This window comes from Sorex araneus, chromosome 6 (genome assembly GCF_027595985.1).
Source record: "Sorex araneus isolate mSorAra2 chromosome 6, mSorAra2.pri, whole genome shotgun sequence".
Taxonomy (NCBI): Eukaryota; Metazoa; Chordata; class Mammalia; order Eulipotyphla; family Soricidae; genus Sorex; species Sorex araneus.
Genome location: NC_073307.1, coordinates 102,523,890 through 102,549,403, shown reverse-complemented (window position 1 = coordinate 102,549,403; position 25,514 = coordinate 102,523,890). Strand labels below are relative to the sequence as shown.

General features: G+C 57.7%; 1 protein-coding gene across 1 annotated transcript in view; it reads right to left on the bottom strand.

The window, feature by feature from the left end:
- Window positions 1-3,198: 3,198 nt before the first annotated feature.
- Window positions 3,199-25,514, bottom strand: part of CLPB (ClpB family mitochondrial disaggregase) — a 129,758-nt gene continuing 107,442 nt past the window's right edge. Inside the window, exons 7-16 of the mRNA XM_004618207.2 lie at window positions 22,259-22,373; window positions 14,364-14,441; window positions 12,985-13,040; window positions 10,054-10,098; window positions 9,684-9,845; window positions 7,109-7,265; window positions 6,421-6,494; window positions 6,134-6,253; window positions 5,906-6,010; window positions 3,199-5,404 (exon numbers count right to left, since the gene is read on the bottom strand). Coding sequence (XP_004618264.1) covers window positions 5,156-5,404; window positions 5,906-6,010; window positions 6,134-6,253; window positions 6,421-6,494; window positions 7,109-7,265; window positions 9,684-9,845; window positions 10,054-10,098; window positions 12,985-13,040; window positions 14,364-14,441; window positions 22,259-22,373 — 1,161 coding nt within the window. The 3' untranslated portion in view covers window positions 3,199-5,155. The remainder of the gene's footprint in view (window positions 5,405-5,905; window positions 6,011-6,133; window positions 6,254-6,420; window positions 6,495-7,108; window positions 7,266-9,683; window positions 9,846-10,053; window positions 10,099-12,984; window positions 13,041-14,363; window positions 14,442-22,258; window positions 22,374-25,514) is intronic.

The window sequence follows — 25,514 nt, the reverse complement described above, 5'->3', positions numbered from 1 at the left end:
CTAAGAGTAGTCTTATAGAATCTTACCTAAAAACCTCTTAAATAACATTAACTTTAATCTATAGACATTTAAATAACATACTTGGTTACATTAAATTTCCTGATACTGAGATGTGTATTGCTGAAATAAATATGTGTTCATGTTTTACAGTTCAATTTAATTTTATTTGGAATTTCCGCATCTATAGTCATATGTGAGATTATACTGTGATATTCTTTTCGGCACTTTATCAGGTGAGCATTAATCTGACACCAGCCTTAAAAAAATCAATTGAGCATCTGAATTTTTTCTCATAGTCTAAAGCAGCTAATTGAAAATGACAACTTTGGCTGTGGGTGGGGGAAAATAGCTCAAAGGATTTAGAAGTGCATGCCTTATAGGACTGAGGCTTTGGATGCAATCCCTGGAACCCCATCACGGTCTCCCCTGAGCCCCTAGCTCCACTGAGCATGACCCTGGTGGTCTTCAAGCACTGCTGAAGAACCCTGCATCTAGCCTGCACAACCCTTGCGCCCTGAGTGCTTCCGGGGAGGACCCACAAATGAAGAACATCACGACTGTCTATTTGGGGGAGTGGGTGATGGCTTCAGTGGGTTTTCATTGTGTGCTAACTCACTGGATGATATATTTGCAGTTCATGGACTTTTCCATATATAGTTCAATTTAAAAAATGTAAAGGATACCTTTACCACCATTCCAAATTCTTCTTTGGCAATTAATCTGCTTAAACTATGTCTGTGTTACTGTTTGTTAGAAAATTACCTACTTGCTATTTTTAATTCTGTGGATTGTAAAGTGCTAAAATAAAAAAACTTCACCAAGAAAACAAAATTTATCCATCTATATGGCTATGTCTGATTTCTCATTTCTAGCCTATTTTGTTTTTGCTCTTTTTTTTTTCTTTAATTTTTGATTAAAGAAAGGGGAGTGAGCTTGGGTCATACCAGGCTGTGCTAAGGGTCCTGGTTCTGCACTAGGAAACACTCCTGATGGTCTCAGGGGATCATAAGGATGCTGGGATCAAACCTGGGTCACCACATGCAAATCAAGCGATCTACTTGCTGTAGTCTCCGCATCCCCTCTTACCTTTTTTCGGTCTGGGGACAAATGCAGGGGCTTCACATGTGCAAGGCAAGTGCTCTCCTGTGCGATGCCTGATCCTTACTTTTTCCTTTTATTTATTATTATTATTATTATTTTTGCTTTTTGGGTCACACCCGGCGATGCACAGGGGTTACTCCTGGCTCTGCACTCAGGAATTACTCCTGGTGGTGCTCAGGGGACCATATGGGATGCTGGGATTCGAACCCGGATCGGCCGCGTGCAAGGCAAACGCCCTACCCGCTGTGCTATCACTCCAGCCCCACTTTTTCCTTTTATCAGGCTGAGATTTTTATTTTTTTATCTATTCTGATGCCTTCAAAGCACTGTTTTTTCTTTATCTTTCTCTTTATTTTGGGTTTTCTATTTTGTTTCCTCTAAGCTTTAACTGTATTGTTCGATTTTCTTGTGTTTTTTCTCCCTAAATTTCTAAAACAATCATGTCACACCTTAGAGATTTTCCTCTTGAACAATAAGTAAGTTCCTTTTTCTTCCCATGTCCTGGTTCACACATTCCAGGATATTCAGGTCTTACTGGGCCCCATTTGCTCAAGGTTCAGTTTTGAAGCATTCTACTGCCTGGCTACAGGTACATGATAAACACATGTGTGCTGGGAGCACTAAGGATAGCATTCTGCCTTTAGGTGCACAGCAAGACATGTGCTTGCTGTGGGACTCACCCCTCCGCCCCAATACCTAGGACCTGCCGGGCTCAGGCACAATGCCAGGCTCTAGAACAGGGGAGTGAGCTGGACAATCGGCTGTTGGCCCTCTTGACACTTACATTCTAGTCACAAAGACAGAGAAGTAAAGCAAGGGGTGGAGCACCGCTTAGGAGGCTTTGCAGGGGGGCCGGGGGCACCACCTCACTAAGAGGCTGAGCAAAGTGCCCCCAGAAGTAGCGATGCACAAATACCTCAGAATCAGAGGGTCCACCCTGCACCTTAGCCCCCCCCTCAAGAAGGTGGCCAGTGAGTTTTCCTGTGTGAAATTTACTCAGATTTAGAGCAATGTTTCCCCAAGGATGTGAGCCTTGGGTGCAACAAGGGGACACTTCGCTTGCTTAAAAGAAGGCATATTTTGGAGCTGGAGAGATAGTACAGCAGGCAGGATGCTTGCCTTGCATGCAGTTGACTGGACACTGAGGTTTGATCTCCAGTATCCCTCATGGTCCCTGATCAATATCAGGAGTAATTCCTGAGTGCAGTCAGGAGGAAGCCTTGACCATCACCAGGTGTGGCCCAAAAACAAACAACACACACACATACACACACACACAGCACCAACTGTTCCTGGCCAGGGCTGATTAAACGAAGGGATGGTTAAGCAGGTATAAGAACTTTATCCAGAGGAAATGTTTCATCTAGGGTTACCGAGTTTGGGTTAATCTCTATGAAAAGTCTGAAAACCAAAAATGGGTGAAAGCAGATGACATGAGGATGGAGTTTAATGATGTGGTGTCATAATCATGACCGTTCTACCTCCTAGCTATTAAGTTGGGTCTGTAGCTCTCAATATGAAGTCATGTGGTCTACAAATTAATTTTTAAATTTGGGGGCTATAACTAGCAGTGCTCAGGGAGTGTCCCTGGTGGTATTTAGGGGATATATGCAATGCTAGGGTCTGCAGCACACAAGAGACTTACTTCCTGGACTTTCTCTCTGACCAGAAGGCCTTTAATAAGGTGCAGGCACAGTAAGATTCAGATGCGTGCATATGATACAGACATTTCCTAGGTTTGTGTACTGAAAGGGCCCAGAAGCAGTGTCACTCACTCTAGCAGCAATGAATATACCTAGCACTCAGGTCCTGGTTTCTAAGTGCCATTCTCAAATCACCAGAACAGGAAGTGCTCGGAGAAATGGCTGACACCAGGGCTGGCATGGGAAGGGAAGAAAGCCTGGAAGAGAGAGCCATGGTGTCAGGAAGTGCCCACCCCCCAAAAAAATTAAAAACAAAAAGAAAGGTAGTGACATGGCAAAGCAACACAAGAGTCAACTTGTAGGAGCCTCGGATGGCCAAAACTAGGCCAATTTTAGCAACAAAATGAACTACATTCATACTGATCATAAGGCATAGAATAAAACAAATATCCACTGGTTTAGACTGATATGAGTCATTATTGAATAAATAAATGAGGGAAAATAGACAGCTCTTCCTTACAGCAGAATACCAGTTAATAAATACCGGCGAAGGAGGGCAGAGAACATCATCATCAGGCAAATACAACGTCCACTTCCTGGGAGCCAGGCTGAGTTCAAAGGGCACAATTCCAAGGAGAAAGAAGACATGGGCACAGTGCTGCCTTGCATGATTATTAATAATTTCAAAGGAAATCTGTAGTTTTACAGTGAAGAAATGTAGAATACATCCCCTCAGTAAAGTGACCCAATCGTGCTCCCCGCTCCCCCCTCCCTACCCCCGCTGTGATGGTGCCTTCTGTGGCAGTCTTGTCCAAACTCTGATCTCCAACGTGTGGAAGAGTCTACCAAAAGCTAAAGCCAGGGGAAACTGAACCGGCCCAGCCATCTCCAAAAGTGCCAGTGTCACAAGAGGCAAAGATGGAAGAAGTGGCACAGGGCAAAGGAGACAAAGGGAATGTGACCATAAAATGCCATATGTGAGATCTGGGACCCCGCCCCCCAAAAAACAACAATAATACAAAACTCAGTGAAAAACTGACAAAATCTGAACGTCTCCAGATTAGTATCAACATCTGAACGATCACACTATGTCTCAATGATCACACTGTGTCTGAGTGATCACACTGTCTGAATAGTCACAGCATCTGAATGATCACTGTGTCTGCGTGATCACACTGAAAGGCCACACTGCAGGTCTGGAAGCTTCTCTGAAGAGTAATGAGTTGGTGGGCATGTGGAAACGCTTAAGCCCCAAATAATTTCAAAACAGGATCTTAATAAAAATCTTAAAAAAATAAATTATAGCAGTCACTGAGGTAGGGAGCAGCAGCCACAGCTCCCAAAGGGACAAGACAGTGACAGGTGGAGCACCGCTGGGGCAGCCCCAAGCTCAGTGGGCCTCACCCCTGCCCTGCCGGTGTGACTCTGCTCCGTATCCCAAGGGAGTCTGATTCTGGCCCTGCTTTCTGCTTCCTGAGACAAAGCTGGAGCGCCAGAGAGGGCTCTAAGGGAGTGACGGGGGATGCTACTAGAGGGGCTCATCCGCTAGAGGATGGCGTCCAAGCTGGGTGCAGATGGCGCAGGGAACACACTTGGGGGATGGCGCTGACCCTGTTCTTGGTGCCTCCCAGAGCTGCTGAGGTTCAGTGAGCCGGGACAGTATCCAGATAAGGCTGAGACTCTTCAGGACAACCGGGGCGGAGCCTGGCCCGTGAGCTCCACATCAGCAGTAAAGGCTCCCACAGGAGGCCCCCACAGAGCAGCTACTGCTCGGTTCTGGCACTTCCTATCCAGTCCCAGAGTGGGGCAAGGCCATGGCCTTCGGCCTAGAGGTGCTTCGCGCTGCCCGAGCTCCCGGGTCTCGGCTGGCCCCAGCGGTGGTGACGGCGGTGGGAGGGAGGGGTCTGTAGGTCCTTTTCCATTCAAATTTTTTGGCAAGGGCAAATGCCTAAAATGTGTCACCTCTGTGCCGGGCCTTTGCCCTCTCCTCCACTCCCTGGGGAGACCTTTTTTGGGGGGCTCGCTGCCTGAGGACAGCAGATGGTGGCAGGTCACAGCTGGGTCCCCATCTCCTTCCAGCCAGCTCTGTTCTCAGCGGCTGTACTGCAGGGCTTTCCTGGGGACAGGACAATATTCCAGAGACTGGGGGGCCCGGGAGCATGCAGGAGAAGAGAGATAAGGGTGCCCCCGTTTTCCCTCCTGCCTCGGAGGGATGGAGGGGCATCTCTCCTGGAGACTGTTGGCAGGTTTGGGGGCCCGCGAGAAAGGGTATGGGGTGGAGGGTGGGCAGCCAAATGGCTGCTCTGCCCCGGGGCCGAGGAGCGGAGGCCGAGGGGAAGGAGGTCAGTTGTCATGCCTCAGCTGAGGGGCCTTTATTGGCTGCCGAGGGCACAGAGGGGCAGGCGGCGGTGCTAGAGCGTGAAGCACACCTTCTCGGGGTGGAGTGGCGCCTGGATGTCCAGCTTGTGTGTCTTGCTGTCCTTATCGATGATCTCCAGCCGCAGCTTCGGGAGACGCTTCTCGGCCTCGGGCGAGGTGTGCTCGGGGCTCTTGAGGAGCTGCTTGTCCGAGTCCTCCACGGTGATGCGCAGCGTGCAGCCCCCGGGCAGCAGGTCCTGCTCGTAGGCGGCGGCCAGCTGGTTCACCACTCGGCGCTCCACCTGCAGGCGGCAGGGGCCGGGCCGGCAGCCTTGAGTCCAGGCCAGCCTGGCACTGACGGGCAGCTTTGGGCCTCTGCCCACTGGGGTTTCGCCTGGGGGCCACACCCAGCAATGCTCAGGGGTTACTCCTGACTCTGCACTCAGAAGTCACTCCTGGTGGTATTTGGGGGGGGAACCATATGGGATGTCGGGATCAGACCTGGGTGAGCCGTGTGCAAGGCCGGCGCCCTCCCTGCTGTGCTATCTTTCTGGTCCCTGGCCTTCCTGTACCTGGGCCCCAACTCTCTGAAGAGCAGCTTTCTGCCTTGCAAGGTGGCGTTCCTGTGACCACTCAGGACGCTGCCCCAGGCTTGATGCATCCTTCTGAGGTTACCCCTTCAGCCGCATCCCCCTCTCCCTCCCCAGGGGGCTCAGCACATGGATCATGCTAACGGTCACATTCTAGGGGGACAGGTCAGGAGCCCGTGGGTGTGGGCGGGGCGGGGCGGGGGCGGGGCTCACCTCGTGCTTGATGGAGCGGGCGCCGTAGTGCACGTTGTAGCCGTCGACCAGCACGTCCGCCACCTCCCGGTCCCAGAGCAGAGTGATGTTGTGCCTTTGCTTGGCCTGGGGCAGTGGGAAGGGAGCACAGCTGAGGGGCTCCGCGCTCCCAGCACTCCTTCTCTGCCTGAGCCCCCAGCCCGGGGGGCCCTGATTTCCCACCCCCCCACGCCAAGTCCCCGCTCTTACCCTCTTGGCCCAGAAGTTCAGTTCCTTGTTGACGAGCTGAATGAGCTCCGAGTGGCAGAAGGGGAGGAAGTAGACGATCTCGTTGATCCTGCCGAGAAACTCGTCCCTCCGGAAGTGAGCCTGCGGGGGCCGGGCAGCGGGAGGAGGGCTGAGCACAGTGACCCCAGGGGAATGCCTGGGGCCCAGTGGGGAAGTGGAGGGGCTTGAGGAGGTTTGTGGGTGGGTGCGTGGGGGGTGTGGGGTCTCTCCTGCCCAAGGATGCAGCAGGAAGGACGAAGACCTCTTACTTTCAGGATGGGGCGAATCACATTTTCCTTGAAGTTCTTGGAGATGGTGATCTTGTCACTGATCTGCACGTCCCCTGAGGAGAGAGAGTCCACACTTCGGGCTCAGGGCAGGCTGGTTCCGGGGCTTGCGCCCCAGGCAGAGAGCCCCGGCCCTGCTCCCGTGGGCTGCAGGAGGCTGGTCCAGCCAGTGCCACAGTGTCACTGTGGTCCGCTCGCCTGGACGGGGGGAGGGGTGTGTGTGGGGGGGCTGTGCTGGGTTCTCAATGAACCACCCCAGAGCCTGTGCAGTTCCATCAGGGCTTACTCCTGGCTCTGTGCTCAGGGGTCATGCCTGGCAGGAGTAAGCCCTTCTGCCCCCTCCCTCTCACTGTGGTGCCGGGACTGAAGCAGGATCAGTCGCATGCCCGGTACCATCTCTCTGGAGTTGGAAGAAAGGGGCTGAGGCCCCACCCAACAGGAAGTCTCCCGGGGGGATGGGCAGAGTGCCCCCAGCCCCCTTCCAGTTTCCAGCCACCCCAGCTCTCCTGCAGCACCTGTGACCTGACCACAGTGGGACTGTCACCCAGGAAAGGTGGCCTTCTTGAAGAACCCGGTCTCCTTGTCTGTCTCCCTCTACCCACTCTGGGCTGGGACCCCAGCCCCCCCCCCTGCCCCCTCTGCCCTGACAGCCCGGACCCATACGGCTCACCGAGGTTCTCCGCGATGCGGTTGTGGCTCATCTCCAGAGCCTCCTGCCTCAGCTGCAGGGCATGCTGCGCGATCTCGTCACTCGCCACGTTGGAGGTCATGATGAAGATGGCGTCCTTGCAGTCGATGGTCTTCCCTTTCCCGTCCGTCAGCCGGCCCTGGGAAGGCACAGTGGTGGCGTGGCTGGGAGCTGACAGAGCATGGGGGGGGTGTGGTTTGGGCCACACTCGATGGTGCTCAGGGATTATTCCTGGCTCTGCACTCAGGAATTACTCCTGGTGGTGCTCAGGGACCATCTGGGATGCCGGGGATGGAACCCCCCCATCGGCCTCGTGAAGGCAAGAGCCCTTCCTGCTGTACTGCTGCTCCGCCCCCAACACAGCCCTTCTCTGGAACCTCATGCAGAGCCCACACCTCCTCCGGGCCCTGGCATGGTCTCTCGATCCACCCGGGGGCCCGAGAGCACAGGGGCTGGAGCACCGGCTGCCCGGTGGCACGTCTCAGGGCAGCCACTGGCCTCAGGGCTGGGCCTCTGTCACACAGCCAGGACAGAAGCAATAGCACCAAGGGGTTAGTGTTAGGAGAGGGAAGCCAGGGTCCATGGGGAGCCCTTGGCACAGCCCTTGGTGCTGTGGGTGAGCAGAACCCCAGGCCAGAACTGAACTGCAAAAACGCAGGTGATACAGACAAACGGAAGAAACTGAAACACGTCCCGTCTCTATCTCTGGAGCCATTCTCTGGCCTGACAGAATGAGAGAGGAGAAAGGATGCAATGTGGCCTGTTTCCACGGACTGTCTATTGCTTTCTAGAAGCGACATAGGGAAAAGCATTAATAAGCAGAAGCACATGCAGGAAGGAGAGAGAAAAGAGGCACAAGAGGAGGGAAGGGCAGAAGAGAGAGAAGAGCAGAGTGACGAGAGGACGACTGGCTTGGGACACAGAGCGCAGCTTACTCGAGGACCCGCTGGGAGCCCAGCCTGCAGGGACAGATGCTCCCGGTAACGGACAAGGGCCCCACTGAGGCGGCACGGCGGGGAAGGCGCTGGTCCTGCAGCCCACAGACACCGGCTCAATCCCGAGCACCTCCAAGGATGGCCCCACCTCACGTGTGTCCACTCAAAAAGAGCAAGGACATGGACTTGGCTGAAAGCCTCTCTGCTCTCTGGCAGGACAGGCGGGGAGGCTTCCCCACACCCCCAGACTGGACACAGTACACATGCATGCACTCGTGCTTCTGCTGTCTCATTCAGGGACAGACACACGGTGGGGTCAGCCTGGGTCCCCACTGCCCCATACTGGGCCTTGGGCACAACCGAAGCCCCTGCTCATGTCTGTCTCCTCCTTCTCCTCTTCTGGCAACTCCCTCTTGGCCTCTCTCTGGACAGGTCTCTGCCTGCTGCTGCCTCCCTGGCCCAGAGACTTTCGCTGAATTAACGCTGGGCTTAGTTCTCCAGTATAGCTGCCCCGAGTGTGCGGACTCTGGGCAGGGTCGAAGAAAATTCCTTTCCTCAGAGTAGGATCAGAGACGGGCATAACTGGAACCAGTTCTCCATTCCAGTTCCAGCTCACGCAGTAATGGGGGCACTGTCTGGTCCGGGGGGAGCTTGCAGTTCTTCAGAGGAAAGGGCCTCAGAGGCAGGTGCCACCAGCACCGTGATGCCACGACTGGCGCCTCCAAGAACTGTTGTACACCACGGCTGACACAGAGGTTTAGTCTGAAAGATTCTCAAAGCTGGTACCAGAGGGGTAGCAAGGGGTAGGGAGCTTGTCTTGTGTGTGTCTGACCTGGGTTCGATCCCTGGCATCCCCAGGGCACCAATGGGTGTAATTCCTGAGTGCAGAGCCAGGAGTAAGCCCTGGGTATGGCAAAAAAAAAAATTCTTAGAGCTTCTGGTCCAGCTTCTCCCTTTGTCACCCGAACTCCTGAGGCCGGGGAGAATGATGGTGGCACTTAAGACTTGGCACAAGCTCGCTCTTGCGCTCTGGCACCTCTACCCGATGCCGTCTCTTAGTAAGGTGCGCCTGGGCCGAGCACGAGGGTTGAGCACTGCAGCGACAGACGTGAGCACAGCCAGAACTTGCGTGTCTCAAGTGAGCATGTAAACCCCAGCGAGCACCTCGGCTGAGGTGCAGAGCCAGTGAGCACAGTGCGAGCAGTGCACAAGCATGCGGCCAGGTCTGTGCAAGGTGGTCACTAGGACTACAACAGCGAAGGGAGGGGAACGCATCGAAAACTGGGCCGGGGAGAGAGAGCGGGTAAGGGCCTTGCACACAACTGACTGGGTTCGATCCCTGGCACCCCGTATGGACCCCTGACTGCAGAGCTAGGAGTAAGCCCTGAGCAGCTCTGGGTGTGATTCAGTCCAGGGCAATACTGGTCTTCCCATAAGTGACCAGCTCGGGTCCTGGTCCCGAAAGGGGCCTTAGCTCACTCGCTAAGAGGCTGACCACACAGAGAAGGAGCAGGGCAGTGAACTGGACGCAGGTGGGCGGTGGCCCCTGCTACTCACAGTCCCCGGCCCTCCAATCTCCAGGTGCCCACCCCCCACCTCCCAGCCCCACCCACTTTTCACACCTCGTCGAACAGCTGCAGCATGATGGTGAGCACATCTGGATGGGCCTTGTCCACCTCGTCAAAGAGCACCACGGCATTGGGGCACTGCTTCAGCTTCTTGGTCAGCTGGCCGCCCTCCTCGTGGCCAATGTAGCCAGGCGGGGACCCAATAAACTTGGCCACCTGGTGGGAGGCAGGGAGCACGTCAGGGGCCTTTGCATGCTTGCAGTGACCAGGCGCAGAACCTCAGTCCCAGCAAGGACTTGCTGCTGGAAACCCACGCACACGCCCCCGCCCCCCAGACCCCCAAGCCGCTGGAACCGTCTCAAGCCTGCAAAACAGGACAGGCAGTGTAGACACGCCCGGGGACCACCGTGCCAAGGACTCTCACCTCGTGTCGTTCCTGGAACTCGGACATGTCGAGCCGGATGAAGCCCTGTGTGGAAACGAGACGCTGAGTGGCCTGGGAGGTGGGAAGGCAGAGGCGGGGCTGGAGGGGAACAGCGCGAGGGTCCTCACTGCTCTGCGCCACGCCACCCCATGCCACCAGCGCGTGTGCCTGCTGTTTCCTCTGGCCTCTTCCTGCCCTGTCCACGCATCCTCACACGAGCCCCTCATGCCCTGAACACCAACTAACCCCAGCCATGGGCCTGCACTAGCCTGTCCTCAGGTACGACTCAGAAGTTCTGTGTTTTTATTTTTATTTATTTATTTATTTGCTTTTTGGGTCACTCCTGGCTCTGCACTCAGGAATTACTGCTGGCAGTGCTCAGGGGACCATATGGGATGCTGGGAATCAAACCCAGGTTGGCCACATGCAAGGCAAATGCCCTACCCGCTGTGCTATCGCTCCAGCCCCCAAGTTCTGTCTTTTTATTTTGTTTTGTTTGGGGGCCATACTTGGCTGTGCCCAGGGCCCACAGGGGGTGCCAAGCACGGAACCATGGCTGGCGGCAAGGCAAGCGGCCCACCCTACGTATTATCTCTCCAACCCTACATGCACAGCCTTGCTGGGCAACGTTACCTCAGAAACAAAGCAGGAACGGTCACGTCGGGCTCCTCATGCTGCTCAGAACCCCAAGTTTTCACGTGGGGTCGAACAGACAAATTTATAATCTACCTTCCAACTGCGGCCGAGAGCGAAGGTATTGACAGAGGGTTTGAGGCTGGATTCTGATTTCACTTTTTTCCTTCACAAGTGGTTTGGACAAGCCCCTTGTATGTTGTAGGACATGTTTTTGTTGTTGATTTTTTTTTTTGTCTGTTTGTTTTTGTAGGTGGGTGGTAGGTACCTCCCACTGTGGTGCTTGGGGGCTAATCTGGGCCAGTGCTTCAATGGTGTTGGGCAGGCCCTGCATGGTGGTGGGGACTGAACCCTGTTTCCTGCATGCAGAGCCTGCACTTAGCGACCTCTCTGGCCCCTGTAGGCCTCTGTTTCCTCATCTGAAAAGTAGGTCTCCTTACTCAGTTGGCATCTGAGCTCTGCCTGAGGACAGATCTGAGGAACAGACGAGACAGCAGTTGGAGAAGAAGCAGTTCCGGGGAAGCAGGCGTCCCACGTGTACACTGACACTGGTAATGCCTCCTGACAAAGGGGCACAGGGAGTGGGGCTGGGAAGAAGCACCTGCTCAGGGCGCGGAGCTCAGGGGCCCTGGCTGGGTGGAAGGCGGGGCTACAGAAGCTCCGCCCCCAGGCCCCGCCCCAGAGCAGGGCAGCCAATGGCCGAGATGCCTCCAAGGAAAGAGGCAAGAGGTGTGCCCACAGCAAAAGGACTTGCATCATCAGCCGTTTAACAAGCCCCTTTTCCTTTCCACACCCGAGAGTCAGCAGATACCTTCCTGCTGCTTCTATTGTGGATGAAGACAGATTAGACAGCTCGGATAAGGAGATTATAATTTGTAATTAAATATTAACCTTTCTGACAGTATTAAAATTAAACCACTCAGAATCTTTCATCCCTAATCAGGTGGTCCCTGCCCGTAACTGCATCTTCCTAATAGTCTCGCTAGTTTATGGCCCTTTCCAGAGTGCTAATTGTTTCAATTGCTGCCAACCTGATGAATTGTCGTAAGAATGTGATTTCTGCTGAGCCTCCTAGGATGCAGTGGGCGCTGCTTCTCACTGGTCCCCCACCCCATAGGTGGGCGTGCTCTGGCTTCAACTCTGGGGAAGGCACGCACAGCTCCTGGCAGAACAGAGTGCACAGGAGCCTTTGGCCAGTTGGCAGAAGGGAAGTGGCCACGGTCAGCTAGGCGGCAGCAGGACACGAGGTGCCCGGGGGTGTTTACAGGACAATCTGTGCTGCTGGGGCCTGGCTGGCAGAGACTTAAGTGACTCCTCACCCTGAGAGGTGTGTGGCTTATTCCTGGCTCTCCACGCAGGGATCACTCCTGGCGGTGCTCAGCGGACCCTTTGGGATGCCAGGGACTGGATACGGGCTGGTTGCGTGCAAGGCAAAGGCCCTACCCGCTGTACTATTGCTCTGGCCTGGGGGTGGGGTGGGAGGGTGGAGGTGGGGGGGTGCTTTTTATAGCAACTAAGCAAGGGCAATTGGGGTCACAGCCAACCTCCAGCACGGGCAGAGGGGCCTCGCCTTTGCACGGGCGTGCAGGTGGCGAATGCTCGGCTTTACTTGAAATGCTTTCTTTTCCTCCAAGAACGCCTCTCGGACATTTCTCTCGGCAGGAAAGCATTTCTGGCCAGTCAGAGAGTCCAACTGCCTGTCTGACTGGCCCCCATGATGCTTACAAGCCCAGGGAGGCTGGTGAGAGCCAGAGGATTCCTCTGACTTCTACTTGTTTCTTCTTACACACCCAGGTGCCCCTGCCACGGCCTTGCTGGCACTGGACGCTCATGGCCAATCTCCTGTACCATCTCCCCCTCTAGCCTGAGTTCCTCAGGGCAGGGTGAGCGTCTTAATAAACTCTGTACTACTGGGGTGTGGTTCAGTGACACTGCCTTGCCTGCATGAGCCCCGGCACTGCGGGTGCCTCCCTGGTAACCCCACTATGTGACCGCCATGCCCCATTCTGGCACTATCTCAAGCCCAACAATTAGAAGTTGTGTTTGCAGCACTCAGCGCTATGTCCACACAGAGGCAGAAGCCCGAGACAGCGCACGGAGGGCTCTCGCTGGTCTCCCAGGCGCCCCAAGAGTCTATTTTGCAGATGAGGAAACTGAGTCCCAAAGAGGTGCAATGATTAGCTGGCAGCTGAGTTGGGGCCTGCTTCCCGGGCTGAGCCCCACTTTCCTGACAGCTCTGACCAGATTCGGGAGTCCTCGGGACTTTGGGGCCTATAGTTTGGGCATAGCCCCCCTCACCTTTTTGGCGTCTTTGTGCATGTATTTGGCGGTCTGCTTGGCCAGCTCCGTTTTCCCTAGTGAGAAAGAAAGGAGATACATTTGGTTAGGGCCAGACCAGTACCTTGTGAGAGAGCAACTTCAGAAGGGAGGGGCCACTGGAAGCAATGGATCATACGGACGGGACTGTGGAGGCTCAGAGAGGGCAGAGATGGGGGGTGATGCCCCCAGTCACCTCGGGGATTATTGGCGAAGCTGTGAGCGCCATCAAAGTCTGTCACCTCTTGATTTTTCTGCGGAAGGCCCTGAGACTTGGACTTTCTCTTACGGAGGTATCCTAAGCCTGGGGGCTTGGCACGTGTAATCCAGAGTCAATTTGGGGCTGGGGAGATAGTACAGTGGCTTGCAGCCGACCCGGTTCGATCCCCAATATCCTGCATGGTCTCCTGAGCACTGCCAACAGTAATTCCTGAATGCAGAGGCAGGAGTAACCCCTGAGCATGGCCGGGTGTGACCCAAAAATGAAAAATCAACAGACAAACAACCCTCCCCCCCCCAAAAAAAAACCACACCAAACCAAAAAAACAAACAACAAACAAAAAACCCAAAACCCCTATTCCAGCATCAGTTTCTCCTTTGAAGCCTGGCACAAACGTCCCCAGGAGTGCCCTGGTGACCTCACGGCATGGCGTCTCTCCAGACACCTGTGAGCACGCCATCCGCCAGGCTCTGGAACACGTGCTACAGAGGCAGACGCAACCGTTCCTGGATCCCTGGTCTTCCTCGGGACTGTGACAGGAGCGTGAGAGCCCAAGGCGGGGGCTCCGAGGGCACAGCCTCTGAAGTCTCGGTCTCAGAGTACAAAGTCAGGCTCCATGGTTCCCTTGGGGGGCCGAGCTGGGCGAGGGGGATGGGAAACAGCAACAACAGAAGCACAACCTGCCCCACGGAGACAGTGAGACAGTGGGAGGTGGGGGCGCCGGTGTGTGTGGGTCTGAGAGGGTGCGATGTGGGCCCCTTGGATTATCCTGTCAACAGCCAGAAACATGCCCAGCCCGGGCAGCCAACTGGGTCACACCCCTTGACCACACCGGCCACTAGGGGCTTCCTTCACTTCCGGAAGGCACAGGCCAGGCTGCCCTGGACAGAGCTGGCAGAGGGGGCAGTGGCAGACTGCAGGGGTGCAGAGTCACTGGACGGGGACTAACGGGCCCTGCAGGGCACAAACCCCAACTTTTGGAGGGCCAGATGACCCAAGACATCAGGTGGCTGGACTGCTCTATGATTTGGAGCTAGTGTTGGGGGTGCTGGAGAGAATTGGAAGTGGGCTCGAGTGCTGTGTCCACAGGGGCTGCTGGGTTGGGAGCGCCTGTCCCCGGGGTGGAACTGCTCCCCATTACCTATTCCCGACGATCCCAAGAAGAGGAAGACCAGAGGGTGTTCTTCGTCATACCAGCCATTCTCCTTCCTCCGGATCGCTACGGCCAAACACACAAGACGGGGGACGGGGAGGGAGGTAGATAAATCAATGACACAAAAGGCAGGATAATTATCACTAAGTATACAATATGTTTTACTGCTCTGCGCCCACTCAAAGTCCTCACTACCATTAGTGCTGCCTAATCTGATTAGCTGGCAAGGCCCCTAGAGACACCTAATCAGGTTAGCATGGATTTGGAAAGCTGCCCAGAGCAGATTTCGGATAAAGTTTTCCAGGATGAGCACTCAGCGTTGCCAGGGCAACTGAAAGGCGGGTGGATGGTGAATGGAGGTGAAGGGGATGGGGGTTGGTAAAGGAGAATTCAGGGGGAACTTTAGCTCTCGGCTGGTCACCCCTGGACTCACCACTGCTGGAAGACAGGCACTGGAAGCCCACTGCCAGCCCTTGGGTGTCTGGGGTCTGCACCCTGGACTCTTCCCCGTGTGGGGAAACCACGGGTCTGATACGCTGTCTGGAAATACAGCCAAATTGCACTTCCTGGAAGTAAACCATGGGTAGTGTGGTGTGAGGGGCAAGGGTGGAGGGTCACCTGGGTGAGAACGTCACTTAGCAGGGTATCCAGTGGCCGGGGTGTGGGACAGATCCATAGCACGTTCCTTGAGGCTCGGCCTTGCAAGGACGAGAATGACCTCTCCCCCCCAGGAACCTACAGTGCACGACTCAGCACCTGAGACGAGGAGGCTGATGCCTACAGTCGAGGGAGGATGGTGCTCCCTAATGGGGCAGGGCTCATGCCAGAGAGCAGGCAGACGGGCGAGGGAGACATCCGCCAAACGTGCTCCCTGACAGGCACAATGGGGCAAATGGGCCACGTCCCGTAGCCGAAGAGCCACGCCTGCTCCCTGGGACAGAAGAGCTTCTCCTGGCCACATTCACCGGGGCGCTGAGGGGCGAGACAGACCGGCCAGCCCAAGCCACCCAACCAGCAGGCAGCAGAGGACCGTCTCTCTCTGAACCTCTTCTTTCTTATTTTATCAGTTTATTGCCCCATTCCCCACCCCCTCTGTCCCCAGGATTCCTGAAAAAAAGTGAATATCCAGTTGGGTTCCATTAGCGGAAAACATGAAGGTCAAAAGCAGGAAGGGGGGCGGGGGACGGAGTCTCAGGCAATATGTGCAGGTTGGGCTGCGGACAGAACAGGATGTCTGGTCTGTCCCCAGAATGCCGGGATGAGATTAGCAAGGAGAAATATGTCAGCGAGATGGTCTGGAACACCAAGTAAAAGCAAGGGCAGGCTGGCAGTCTCGGGGCTACATCGGCCAGTAGCCGATGGGGGGCCGGGGGTGTGGCTGGGATTCTCCAAGAAGCAGCTGCAGGGGTCTGGGAGATATGGGACTGCTGGGCAGTGCCTGCAGAGGGATGAGTGGCCGGCAAGAGGACCAGTGGGAGGATGACAGGGATGCGTGTGACTGGTGACGACCGACAAGATGTCAAATACCAGACGGGGTGTTCAGGCCTACACGGGGGTCCCTCTCACCCATATCTCTGCCGTGACCTAAAATGCTTGTTTTCTAGTTTAGTTGGCGGAGGAGCTCGGGGTTTCTGATGGAAACAAGGGGCCTCTGGGGAGCCGGGCTTCAGCAAACAGTGTGGCTATGTGCTGGGGTGGGTGGTCACATTTCCCCCCAAACTTGGCTGACTGGGAGCCTGGGGGAGGGGGAATAAGCTGGAGCTTGAACCGGACTGAGGCTCCTCGGGAGACCCGGGGAGGCAGTGGGGTCCCCCGGGGGCCTGGAACTGGGGTTCTTACCATGACCTCTCTCTCAGGGCAGTTTCTCGGGGCTGCCTGTGCGGTTCAGAAGGCCCCGAGCTCAGGGAATTAGATTACGCCCGGGGCCATCCTGCCCCTTCTCCTCTAATAGGGCACCTGGGAGAGCGCTTTGGAACGCCAGGCCTGCTCCACTGCACAGCTGTCCCTGGCCAATTCAGCCAGACCCAGGGCACGAGCCGGGGGTGGGCTTGATCTGGGCCCCCCGTGAAACAGGCAAAATGCCAACCATTAAGCAATTACAACTCGGGACATTTCTAATAATATCTGAAGAGAAAAACGGCCGAGCAGATGGAGTCCGACAGAATGAAAAATGGAAGCGAGAGGCAGGCCCGGCCAGACAGGCCGCGGTGTGCGGGGCAGAGAACCCAGGCCGGGAGCCGGGCGCGAGGGCCCAGGCAGTGGCTTGGACACGCAGGCCTGGAGGAGCGGGGGACACGGGGCTGGCGACATGGCTGTGGGCACGGAGGCCCCACACAGCAGGCACTTGGCGGCTCTCCGTCTAGGAAGAATGTCTGCAGGCAGAGCTGCGTCTGAGCCTCGTGATGACCCGCAGCTGGTGGGGCAGGGAACGCGGCTCCCACCTCATCGACGAAGAAACGTGTTTTTGGGCTACACCGGCAGTGCTCAGGGGTTGTTCCTAGCTCTGTGCGCAGGAATTACTCCTGGTAGTGTTTGGGGGACTGTATGGAATGGCGGGGGGCCACTTGGGGTGCCAGGGATCGAACCTCCCCGCTGTCCTATGGCTCCGGCCCCTTGCTGAGGAACTATATACAAAGAAGCCAGTGAGCTGCCTGAGGAGACAAATAGAGGCGGTGGGCTTCACCCCAGCCTGGCCGGCTCCTGGACCCCGGCCTGTGGCTCTGGTTCTCGGCGAGGAGTTGCTTTCCCGATGCCTGCCTGGGGACTCTCCCGCCGCAGCCCTGCAGCCTGGGGCTTCTGGAGCCCCGAGTCCCCTGATGGTCCCTGACCACTGCTCTCAGGCCTCGAGAGGGGGCTGGGGCTCCAGAGTATCCGGCTCGGCCCCTGCCCACCCCTGCAGGCTTCCACAGGTGCAAGACCCTCTCCTTGCAGTGTCTGGCCCTTACCAGAACATTCTTCCTGGCCATCTCTCCCGTGTGGGGGCCGTTGTAAAACTCCCGCCACAGCCTTTTCAGCGAATGCCACCACACCATGCTCTGCACAGGGCTGGGCGAGCTCTTAGGAGCCCTTTCTGTTTTGGTTTTGGGTCACACCTGCCTGAGGGACTCAGCTAAGTGCCGGCGGATGACAAGAATGAATGCTTGGTCTTCCTGGGGCCACAGAGGGAGAGCAGAGATTTCAGTTCCCTCTGGGTGGAGAAGTGTGAGATCCAGCCCGAGAGACCTGTATGGCTTCGAGTGAGTAAGGCCTTTCTATTTTTCTCTGATGGTGGTGCCAGGGATCGAACCCAGGGCCTCACACATGCAAGGCAAGAGGTACTGAGCTTCCCCTCTCGTCCTGACCCCTCTGCACTTGTCCGCATCCATGTGTATAGCAATCCAGTTTGCGTCTCTGGGGTGACTGCTGCTACGAGCCACTATGGGCTCAGAGCTCGAAGGACGAATGTGGTGAGAGCCCTTTGTGCCAGCAGCCCCAGGGGGGATCACGTGGCTGAGGGGACCGTGCCAGAGTCTTCAAAGCCAAAGCTCCTCCATCCCCCCGAGGTACGCTGTTGAGGTGACTCCTGAAAGGTCACCTCAACGTCCCACAGTCTTGTCCAGTCCATGGCTGCTAGCTTTGGGGGCCGTGAGGATGGCTCTTTGAGGAGGGAAGGACTCATTTTTTGGCTTGATTTGGGGGCTGCTCTCAGCCAGCTCAGGGGCCACTCCTGGGTGGGGCTATCACCTGACTCCCATGTGCTGGGGGTCCAAGCAAGTGCCCCAGCCTGGAATCATTTTCCTGGCCCAGGACTGAGCGGTGGACACAGTGACAACTGTCCGGGGATTGGTCTGTGCTGAGCCCCTCCACGTGTGTGTACACGTGTGTGTGGGAATGTGTGGGGGCTGAGATCACTGGAGGGAAGCGCGACATCCTTTCAGAACTCTGTTGTCATGTGTTGAGGAAGGTCACAAGGGTGCTCGACTTTGCTCACCTGCGTTCAACAACCTTCCACTCGCTGTGCACTTGACTGCGGAGAGGGAACCCCGTGTGGGGGTGAGTCCCCGCCTTGGAGGGGACGGATGCGGGCAAAGGAGCCACATGACCCACAGGCAGCCGGAGAGGGGACTGAAGTGGGTGTTCCGTTGTGGAGGGGGAGGGGCGCCTGCAGATGCTGAGACCAGTCACCGCCTCTCCAACGCAGGGGTGACCTTCCTGGCTCCCAGCTTGCAGAGCCGGGCTCAAGGGGAGGGCCGGGAAAGGGGCAGGCTCGGGACGACGCCCTTTCTGGAGTTGTGAGAGAGGGAAGGGAAGCACGAGGACAGGATGGTGCTACTTGGCTACAACCGAGACCCTGAGTTTGGGGTGGATCCCAGCGAGGAATGGGGGAGCAGAGTTCCCCCAAGGAAGGTCATGGGCCTGAGCCAACCAGGGCCAGGTGCCTGGCTGTTGGGGACAGGCCTCGAGGCCAGAGGGAGCTGCTGGGATGCTCCAGGTGGGAGGGCTGCTCCACGGCCCCTATGCGGCCTCTGGGGGCAGGTCAGGTAGTGGTAGGCCCAGATAGGGGTCAAAGGTCAGGTGGGAGGGGTATCACTGTATCACTGTCATCCTGTTGCTCATCGATTTGCTCGAGTGGGCACCAGTAACGTCTCCATTGTGAGACTTGTTGTTACTGCTTTTGGCATATCGAATACGCCACGGGGAGCTTGCCAGGCTCTGCCATGCAGGCGGGATACTCTTGGTAGCTTGCTGGGCTCTCCGAGAGGGATGGAGGAATCGAACCTGGGTCGGCTGCATGCAAGGCAAATGCCCTGTCCGCTGTGCTATCAGGAGAGGTAGCATGATCAAACATCTGGCTGAAGTCACATGCCTAGTTGGCACATGAGTGAGCAGAGAACAGACGTCTTCCTTCTATCCCTGAGCGGGCACAATTCAGAGATGAGCCAGGGCTGCCCCAAAGCCCCTCATTCAATAGACAGCACGGGGCACCTACTCTGGGCACAGTGCTCGGCTAGGAACGGCTCTGCTCTCTGCCCGCAGGATCCACAGCCTGCAGCGTGGGCTGGACAAAGGACACAAGAGAAAGGACCCCACACAGAGCTGGGGGCACCGAGCACACACAGATCATGCAGCGTGGAGGGGCAGGGGAGGCTGTGGGGCTGAGTGCTGCGGTCCAGAGTGGGGCGGGGGTGGGTTCCAGAGGCCCCATGAGGGCAGGAAGGCGCTTGCAAGGACTTCCTTTCTCCTGTGGCACCAGAGATGGAACCCAGGGCCTCAGACACGCTCGGGATGTGATGTCCCGTGAGCCACTTCCCTGGCCCCCAGGATTCCAAACAGGAGAGCTGTTGTATCTTTCAAAGCTCTCTCCAGCTGGGGAGATGTGATTCCACGGGAAAGGAGGGAGGCAGGGAGACAGGGGCTGGGGGGAGCAGAGGTGTCTGTGGTCAGGGTGGGAGAGGCCGAGGAGCGGAGCAGGGGCTGAAGAGGCCAGATCTGAGATCTGCCGAAGAGTTGGAGGAATATGGTCTAACACCGGATGGACTAAGGGGAGCAAGAGGCAAGAAGGGGCTAAGGAACCGCCTAGGCCTGCGCAGAGAAGATGGGGAATAAAGACATGTTTACTGAGCGGGGGGCGGGGAGGTGGGCGCCGAGGGAGGCAGCGGAGTCGGGCAGGAAGAGGTGCGTGAACACAGCCCGGGCACTCCCAGGAGTGGGGCTCGCAGGCTCAGCCAGACAGGGTGGGCGCCCCTCTGGCGACCAAGAGCAGCTCTGGGTTCTGGAAGGAGAGCCTCAGGGGACAGGCCCGGCCTGGCGTGTGGCATGCAAACAGGCCCTGTTGGGGTCCCGCCGACCCCAGGGAAGCGGGAGGCCAGGGGGCCCGGGCTGGGGGCTTGGCGCAGCACTGCCACCATTTGCAAGGTGGCAGCCTGCGCCAGCCTTGCTAGAGGCCCTGCAGCTGGGGATCACGCTGATAAATTCACTGTATTACTTTGCACAAATCAATATCCCAGCACTTACCAGGGGTTGATGTGACCGAAATTGGTTTCAGCCAATTCGTGAGGGTAATAAATGGCCATTTATCAAATCAATTCATTCGGCGGCACTTCTCTGGCTGCCCATCCTCATGGCACCCATGGGGTGCCAGGCTCTACCCGTCCCGTCCCTGGCACATGCCTGACATTGGCGTGGACACCCTGGGAGGGCAAAGGCTCCCACCCCCGAAGGGCCTTGAGGTCCAGAAGCCCCCACTGCTGCCAACCACCCCTGGAGGGTGTGACCCGAGGGTGCTGGGGGCTGGAGGGGCACTGGGCAGGGGAGCCTGATGTCATCAGGGCAGCCCCACTGCCCGCTTCTCTTCACGCAGGTGCAGCCCTCGCTGCCAGGCGGATGAGACGGGACCCCACGGGCAGCCCAGGGCCCAGCACCTCACTGTCTTGCCTGGCACTGCTGTGGTGGCCCTGGCTCAGGGTCGCTCTGACCGCAGCAGGCCCGTGACCCCGAGGGGGCACTGGGCACAGGCCTTCTGGCAGCCTCCAGGAGGCCTGCACTAGGCTCAGTACATGGCACCAAGGGGCGAGGACACACAGGGCACACGGCCTCGGGGGCGTGAAGGGCCAGCAGTGCTGTGACCAGGGTTGCTGCTCGAGCTGGTGCTGGGCGGGGATCCATGTCCACTCCCCAGGGGGTTTGGGCCTTGGCCACTGGGGACCCTCTCGCCAGCCCCGCTGATGGGGAGCTCTGGCCTCTGGGGTCGGGCTCTGACTCTGACCGAGTCTCTCTGGGGGGAAGGGACAGAGGTCAAGCTGGCCCCAGGATGGCGGCCACCTTCCTGTTTGTACTCCTCCTCTGACCGGTGTCCCGGGGCTGACAGTGCTGACCCTCAGTGTCCCAGAGGGTGCCCCCAGTGCAGCTTGATGTCTCCTTCTACCAGGGAACCGGGTGCTGTCCCGGCAGGACGAGTGTGTGCGACAGAGCGAGACGGTTCTGGTGGAACTGAGCCCCGGGTGTGCTTGTGGCCTCACCAACCACGGGGCCCGCCCCGGGGAGTCAGACTCCACAGGAGCGGGGTGATACATTTCTAGAAAGCTCTCAGAGGATGTGGCTGCTGCTGAATCAGAGGCCACACTTTCTGAACCCCGTCTTAGGGGCCCCCCTCGTCTGAGCGGGCGGGGGGCTTCTGGGCATTGGCCTCGCCTGCCTGAGATCAGCTTCTGCGCCGAGTTCCCGCGTGGGGCGAGGCTGCTCGCTTGGGCAAACCACAGAGCGTTTGTTTTCGCTGGTTCTGGGGTCATTCCCAGCGGTGCCGGGGACCAAACTTGTGCTCAGTCCCATGAGTCACGCGTCCAGCCGTGTAAAACCCTCCTTCTCTCTAGCGGGGCGTGCCAGGGCAGGGGGCAGCTCTCGGGAAGGAGGTACACCAGCCGGCCCTCAGGGTCCAAGTGTGGACACAGCGAAGGCGGAAACATAGTACAGTGGACGGGGCGCTTGCCTTCTGTGAAGCATCCCCTAGGGTCCACCGAGCCACCAGAAGTCATCCCCAAGCCAGGAGTAACCCCTGAGCATCCTGGGTGTGCCCCTCCCCAACACTCCCCCAAACCCAAACTAAACAGAACACAACAACCCGGCGCTTCTGTGGGGACGAAGGACACTCGGGACTTGCCCAGGAAGTGTCCCAGTGCTGGGCAGAGCTCAGGGTAGCCGGACTGCGAGATGGCCGAGTCGGGCTGGGGCCAAGAGCTCCCGTTCCCGCTCAGCGGCCCCGTGGCTGGCGTCACTGGGCCTGTGTCCCTCCAGAGGAGGGTCGGAGCTCGCGTCTCAGCCTGGGAGCCACCCCCGAGGGGCTTCGCACCTCAGCTCCGCGCCTGGGCACCAAGCCTCAGGGACACGCTGCCCCCGCGCCCACTCACCGGCCCCCACCGAGGCGATGGCGCTCTCCTGGCCGATGATGTGCTCTTTCAGCCGCTGCTCCAGGGGGAAACGGCGCCTCTCCTCGGCCTCCCGCTTCCGCTGCTTCTCCAGGTACTGTGGGGAGGCAGGGAAGGCGGCTCAGGGGCACGGCCTGGCGGCGGCCTCTACCCCACAGAGAACACCCAGACACGGGTCTCCCGGCCTGTGCCCCCCGCTGCGACCCCGTCTTGGCGCTCTCCTCCTGGCCTTCCTTCAGGCAGCTGTTGGCTGGGGGTCCTGGCTCACCCCACCAAGCAGACGACCCCCACCCCGGCTCTGACGTGAGGCCTGGGCTGGAAACCCCACCCCGATCACTTGGGCGCTCTGCTTGTCCACAGCACTGAGTGACTTGCCTCAGTTTCCCCAGCTGTCCACTGTGGGAGTCCCTAGCAGAGAGAACATGTCTCACATGGGGCATGCAGCAAGAGGTGAAGGAATGGGCTTTCTTTTCCTATCCTTTTCCTCCTGAAACCATTTTGGTGTCCCAGCACCAGAACAGGCCCCTGGGGAACTGTGGGTGTGGGTGTGGGGCCCCTTCAGGAAAGGCAGGGGGAGGGAGCCCGAGAGGGAGAAGGGGAAAGCCAAGCCACGCCTGACCTCGGGGAGGCGAGCAGGGCCGGTAGAGAAACTGTCTCAGGCAGAATCAACCATTTGGCCCAAAGGCCCAAGAGGCCAGTTGTACCCCAGTACCAACCCGGACACGGAAAGCAAGTCTGCTGCCTGTCTGTGCTCCTGCAGCTCCGGGGGGCAGCAGAGTCTCACTCTGCCCCTGGCCACGTCCTGGCAGAAGGTGCCCAGGAGTTTAGGGTGACGGCAGAGAAGGAGCCATGAAGGCCGGTGCATGATACAGCGAAGGCGGGGTGGGGGGGGGAGGCAGAAGCACAAAGCATGAATATTTCTTCCTTCTTCTTTTTTTTTTGGGGGGGTGGGGGCCTACCCCGCAGTGCTCAGGGCTTACTCTTGGCTCTGTGCTCAAGGATCACTCCTGATGGTACTCGGGGGACCATGTGTGCTGCTGGGGATCGAACCTGGGTCGGCCACATGCAAGGCAAGCGCCCACCGTGCTGTGCTATCGCTGCAGCCCAAACATTTCTGATGGGGCTTTCTGGGAGGGGACAGCTGGCGGCAGGCATGTGGGGGACCAGGCGGGGAGGCGGGTGAGTGCGCCTGAGTGTAGACAGAGGAGGAGGTGGAAGGCCAAGGAACCGCGTGACAGTGGGTCTGCAGGAGTCGGCCCGCACCTCAGACACCGTTAACACCGGTGACTTTCTAGAAAGAGCGGCCAAGGCAAGGCCCTGTCACAAGAGTTGCCGCTGCAGATTGCTCTTGCGGGCAGAGTGGATGAAAAATCCCTGCTGCCCGGGCAGTGTTTTCCTGTTACAGGAGTGACCTTGACAGAAGTTAAAAAAAATAAATAGCAAACAATCCAATTTTGGCTGTTGCTATCAGTCTGTAACTGAAAGCTCCCATCAGTCCTGGGGTTTCATATGCAGCAATAATTCGGCGCCGATCCCAGTGGAGCGACGCTTGCCGGCTGGAATCCGAAGTGTCACCGTGCAGCTCCCTCAGGCGCCACATACATCACCTGGCGCTGACGACTCCCGCCGTCGAGCTGCTGCTCCTCCTCCCGTGCCCCCCGACCCGGCCGCCTGCCTCGGACCACCAGGCTGGAAGGCTCTGCACACGACTACCCCAGCACGGCCGCCCCTGCCGTCCCCTTCTCCCCGCGCTCCCCCGCCACCCGAGGGCGTTCTAGGAACTGGCGGCAGCTCAGAGGGATGGAGGCAGTCTCCGGACTGCTGGGTGTGGCCTCCGGCACTGCTCAGCCTGAAGGCTGCGCCGTCCAGCCACACCGAGTGCCACCAGGAGTGGCCCACTGACCCCCTGCAAACCAAGTCTCCTCTATCCCCAACTGCCTCCAAGTGCTCTGCCAGGAGATCTCAAATTACAGCCTCTAAGGAGCAGTGGAGGCCCCTCGCCTGCCTCCGCCCCACCTCTCTGAGCTCACTTAACTGCGTGCTGGTCCCTCTGCTTAGCCATGAGGCCCTGAGCAAGGAAGAGCGAGGAAGTCGACGAAGCAGGGGGGCTCCGCCTGCAGCTTGGCTCCCCTGAGTTCGGAGGGTGGCAAGTGTGGGGCAGGAAAAACAAGTTTTCCCAGAGTGGCCTGGGACGCCACCCTCCCCTCACCAACTTCCTAGTTCAGTGTCCTCCTTGGGGACGAGAGTCCAGCTGTACCTCAGGGCCAGACTCACACCCGCACGGGGCCACCCTGCGGGACACCAGGCTGCCGGCCTGTGGTCTGGTGCATGAGGGCCTTGGCAGCCCGTGGTGGGAGTGACGGCGCCGGCGAGAGGCTCTGGGCAGGAGCTGGTCCTCAGGGCTCCGGGACGGACTCTGCTCCCCGTCTGCCTCCTGCACGGGGACAACCGCCCGTCCAGGTGCCGGAACTCTCCAGAACCCGGAGCGGGGCTCGTCTCCCCGAGGAAGCACAGAGGGGAGTGGTTCCGCCCGACGTGGGAGCCAGGAGCCAGCGTTCTCGTGGCTGCTCTCCACTCCTCCTTCTGTACCCCTCCGAGCTGGGCACCGTTTCCTCACGTGGTACAGAGTCCCAGCTTCTCAGCCGCTGACCCGAGGGGTTTCCCAGAAACGAGCTTCTTCCTTGGCCACGGCCGGAGCCTGATGCGACTTTCCTCAAAATGGTGCTGAGTCGGGGAGCGAGCCTCGAGGTTGAAGTCTCCTCCGGAGATACTCTGCTTTGGCTGGTAACTCTTCTTCGGCCGTCGCAGCTGTCGGTTAGCTTAGAGGCCCTGCTGTTTTCCTGGGCAAGGGGAACAGCCCGGGACCCGAGAGGGTGAGGAGGGGGAAAGGCACCACCATATCCTGGTTTCTCGTGCACTTTGCGGATGGCTTGGGAAAGACGCCAACTAGGGTCTGAAATGAGTCCTGCCTAACGCTCTCCCAGCTGGGAGCCTCAGATATCTACTCAAAAAACAAAACAAAACAAAACAAAACAAAAAAGAACCAACAAAAGTTGTGATAGTACAGCAGGTAGGGCATTTGCCTTGCACACGGCCGATCCAGGTTCGAGCCCCAGCATCCCATATGGTCCCCCAAGCACCGCCAGGAGTAATTCCTGAGTGCAGAGGCAGGAGCAACCCCTAAGCATCAACGGGTGTGACCCAAAAAGCCAAAAAATAAAAATGACCCAACACTTCT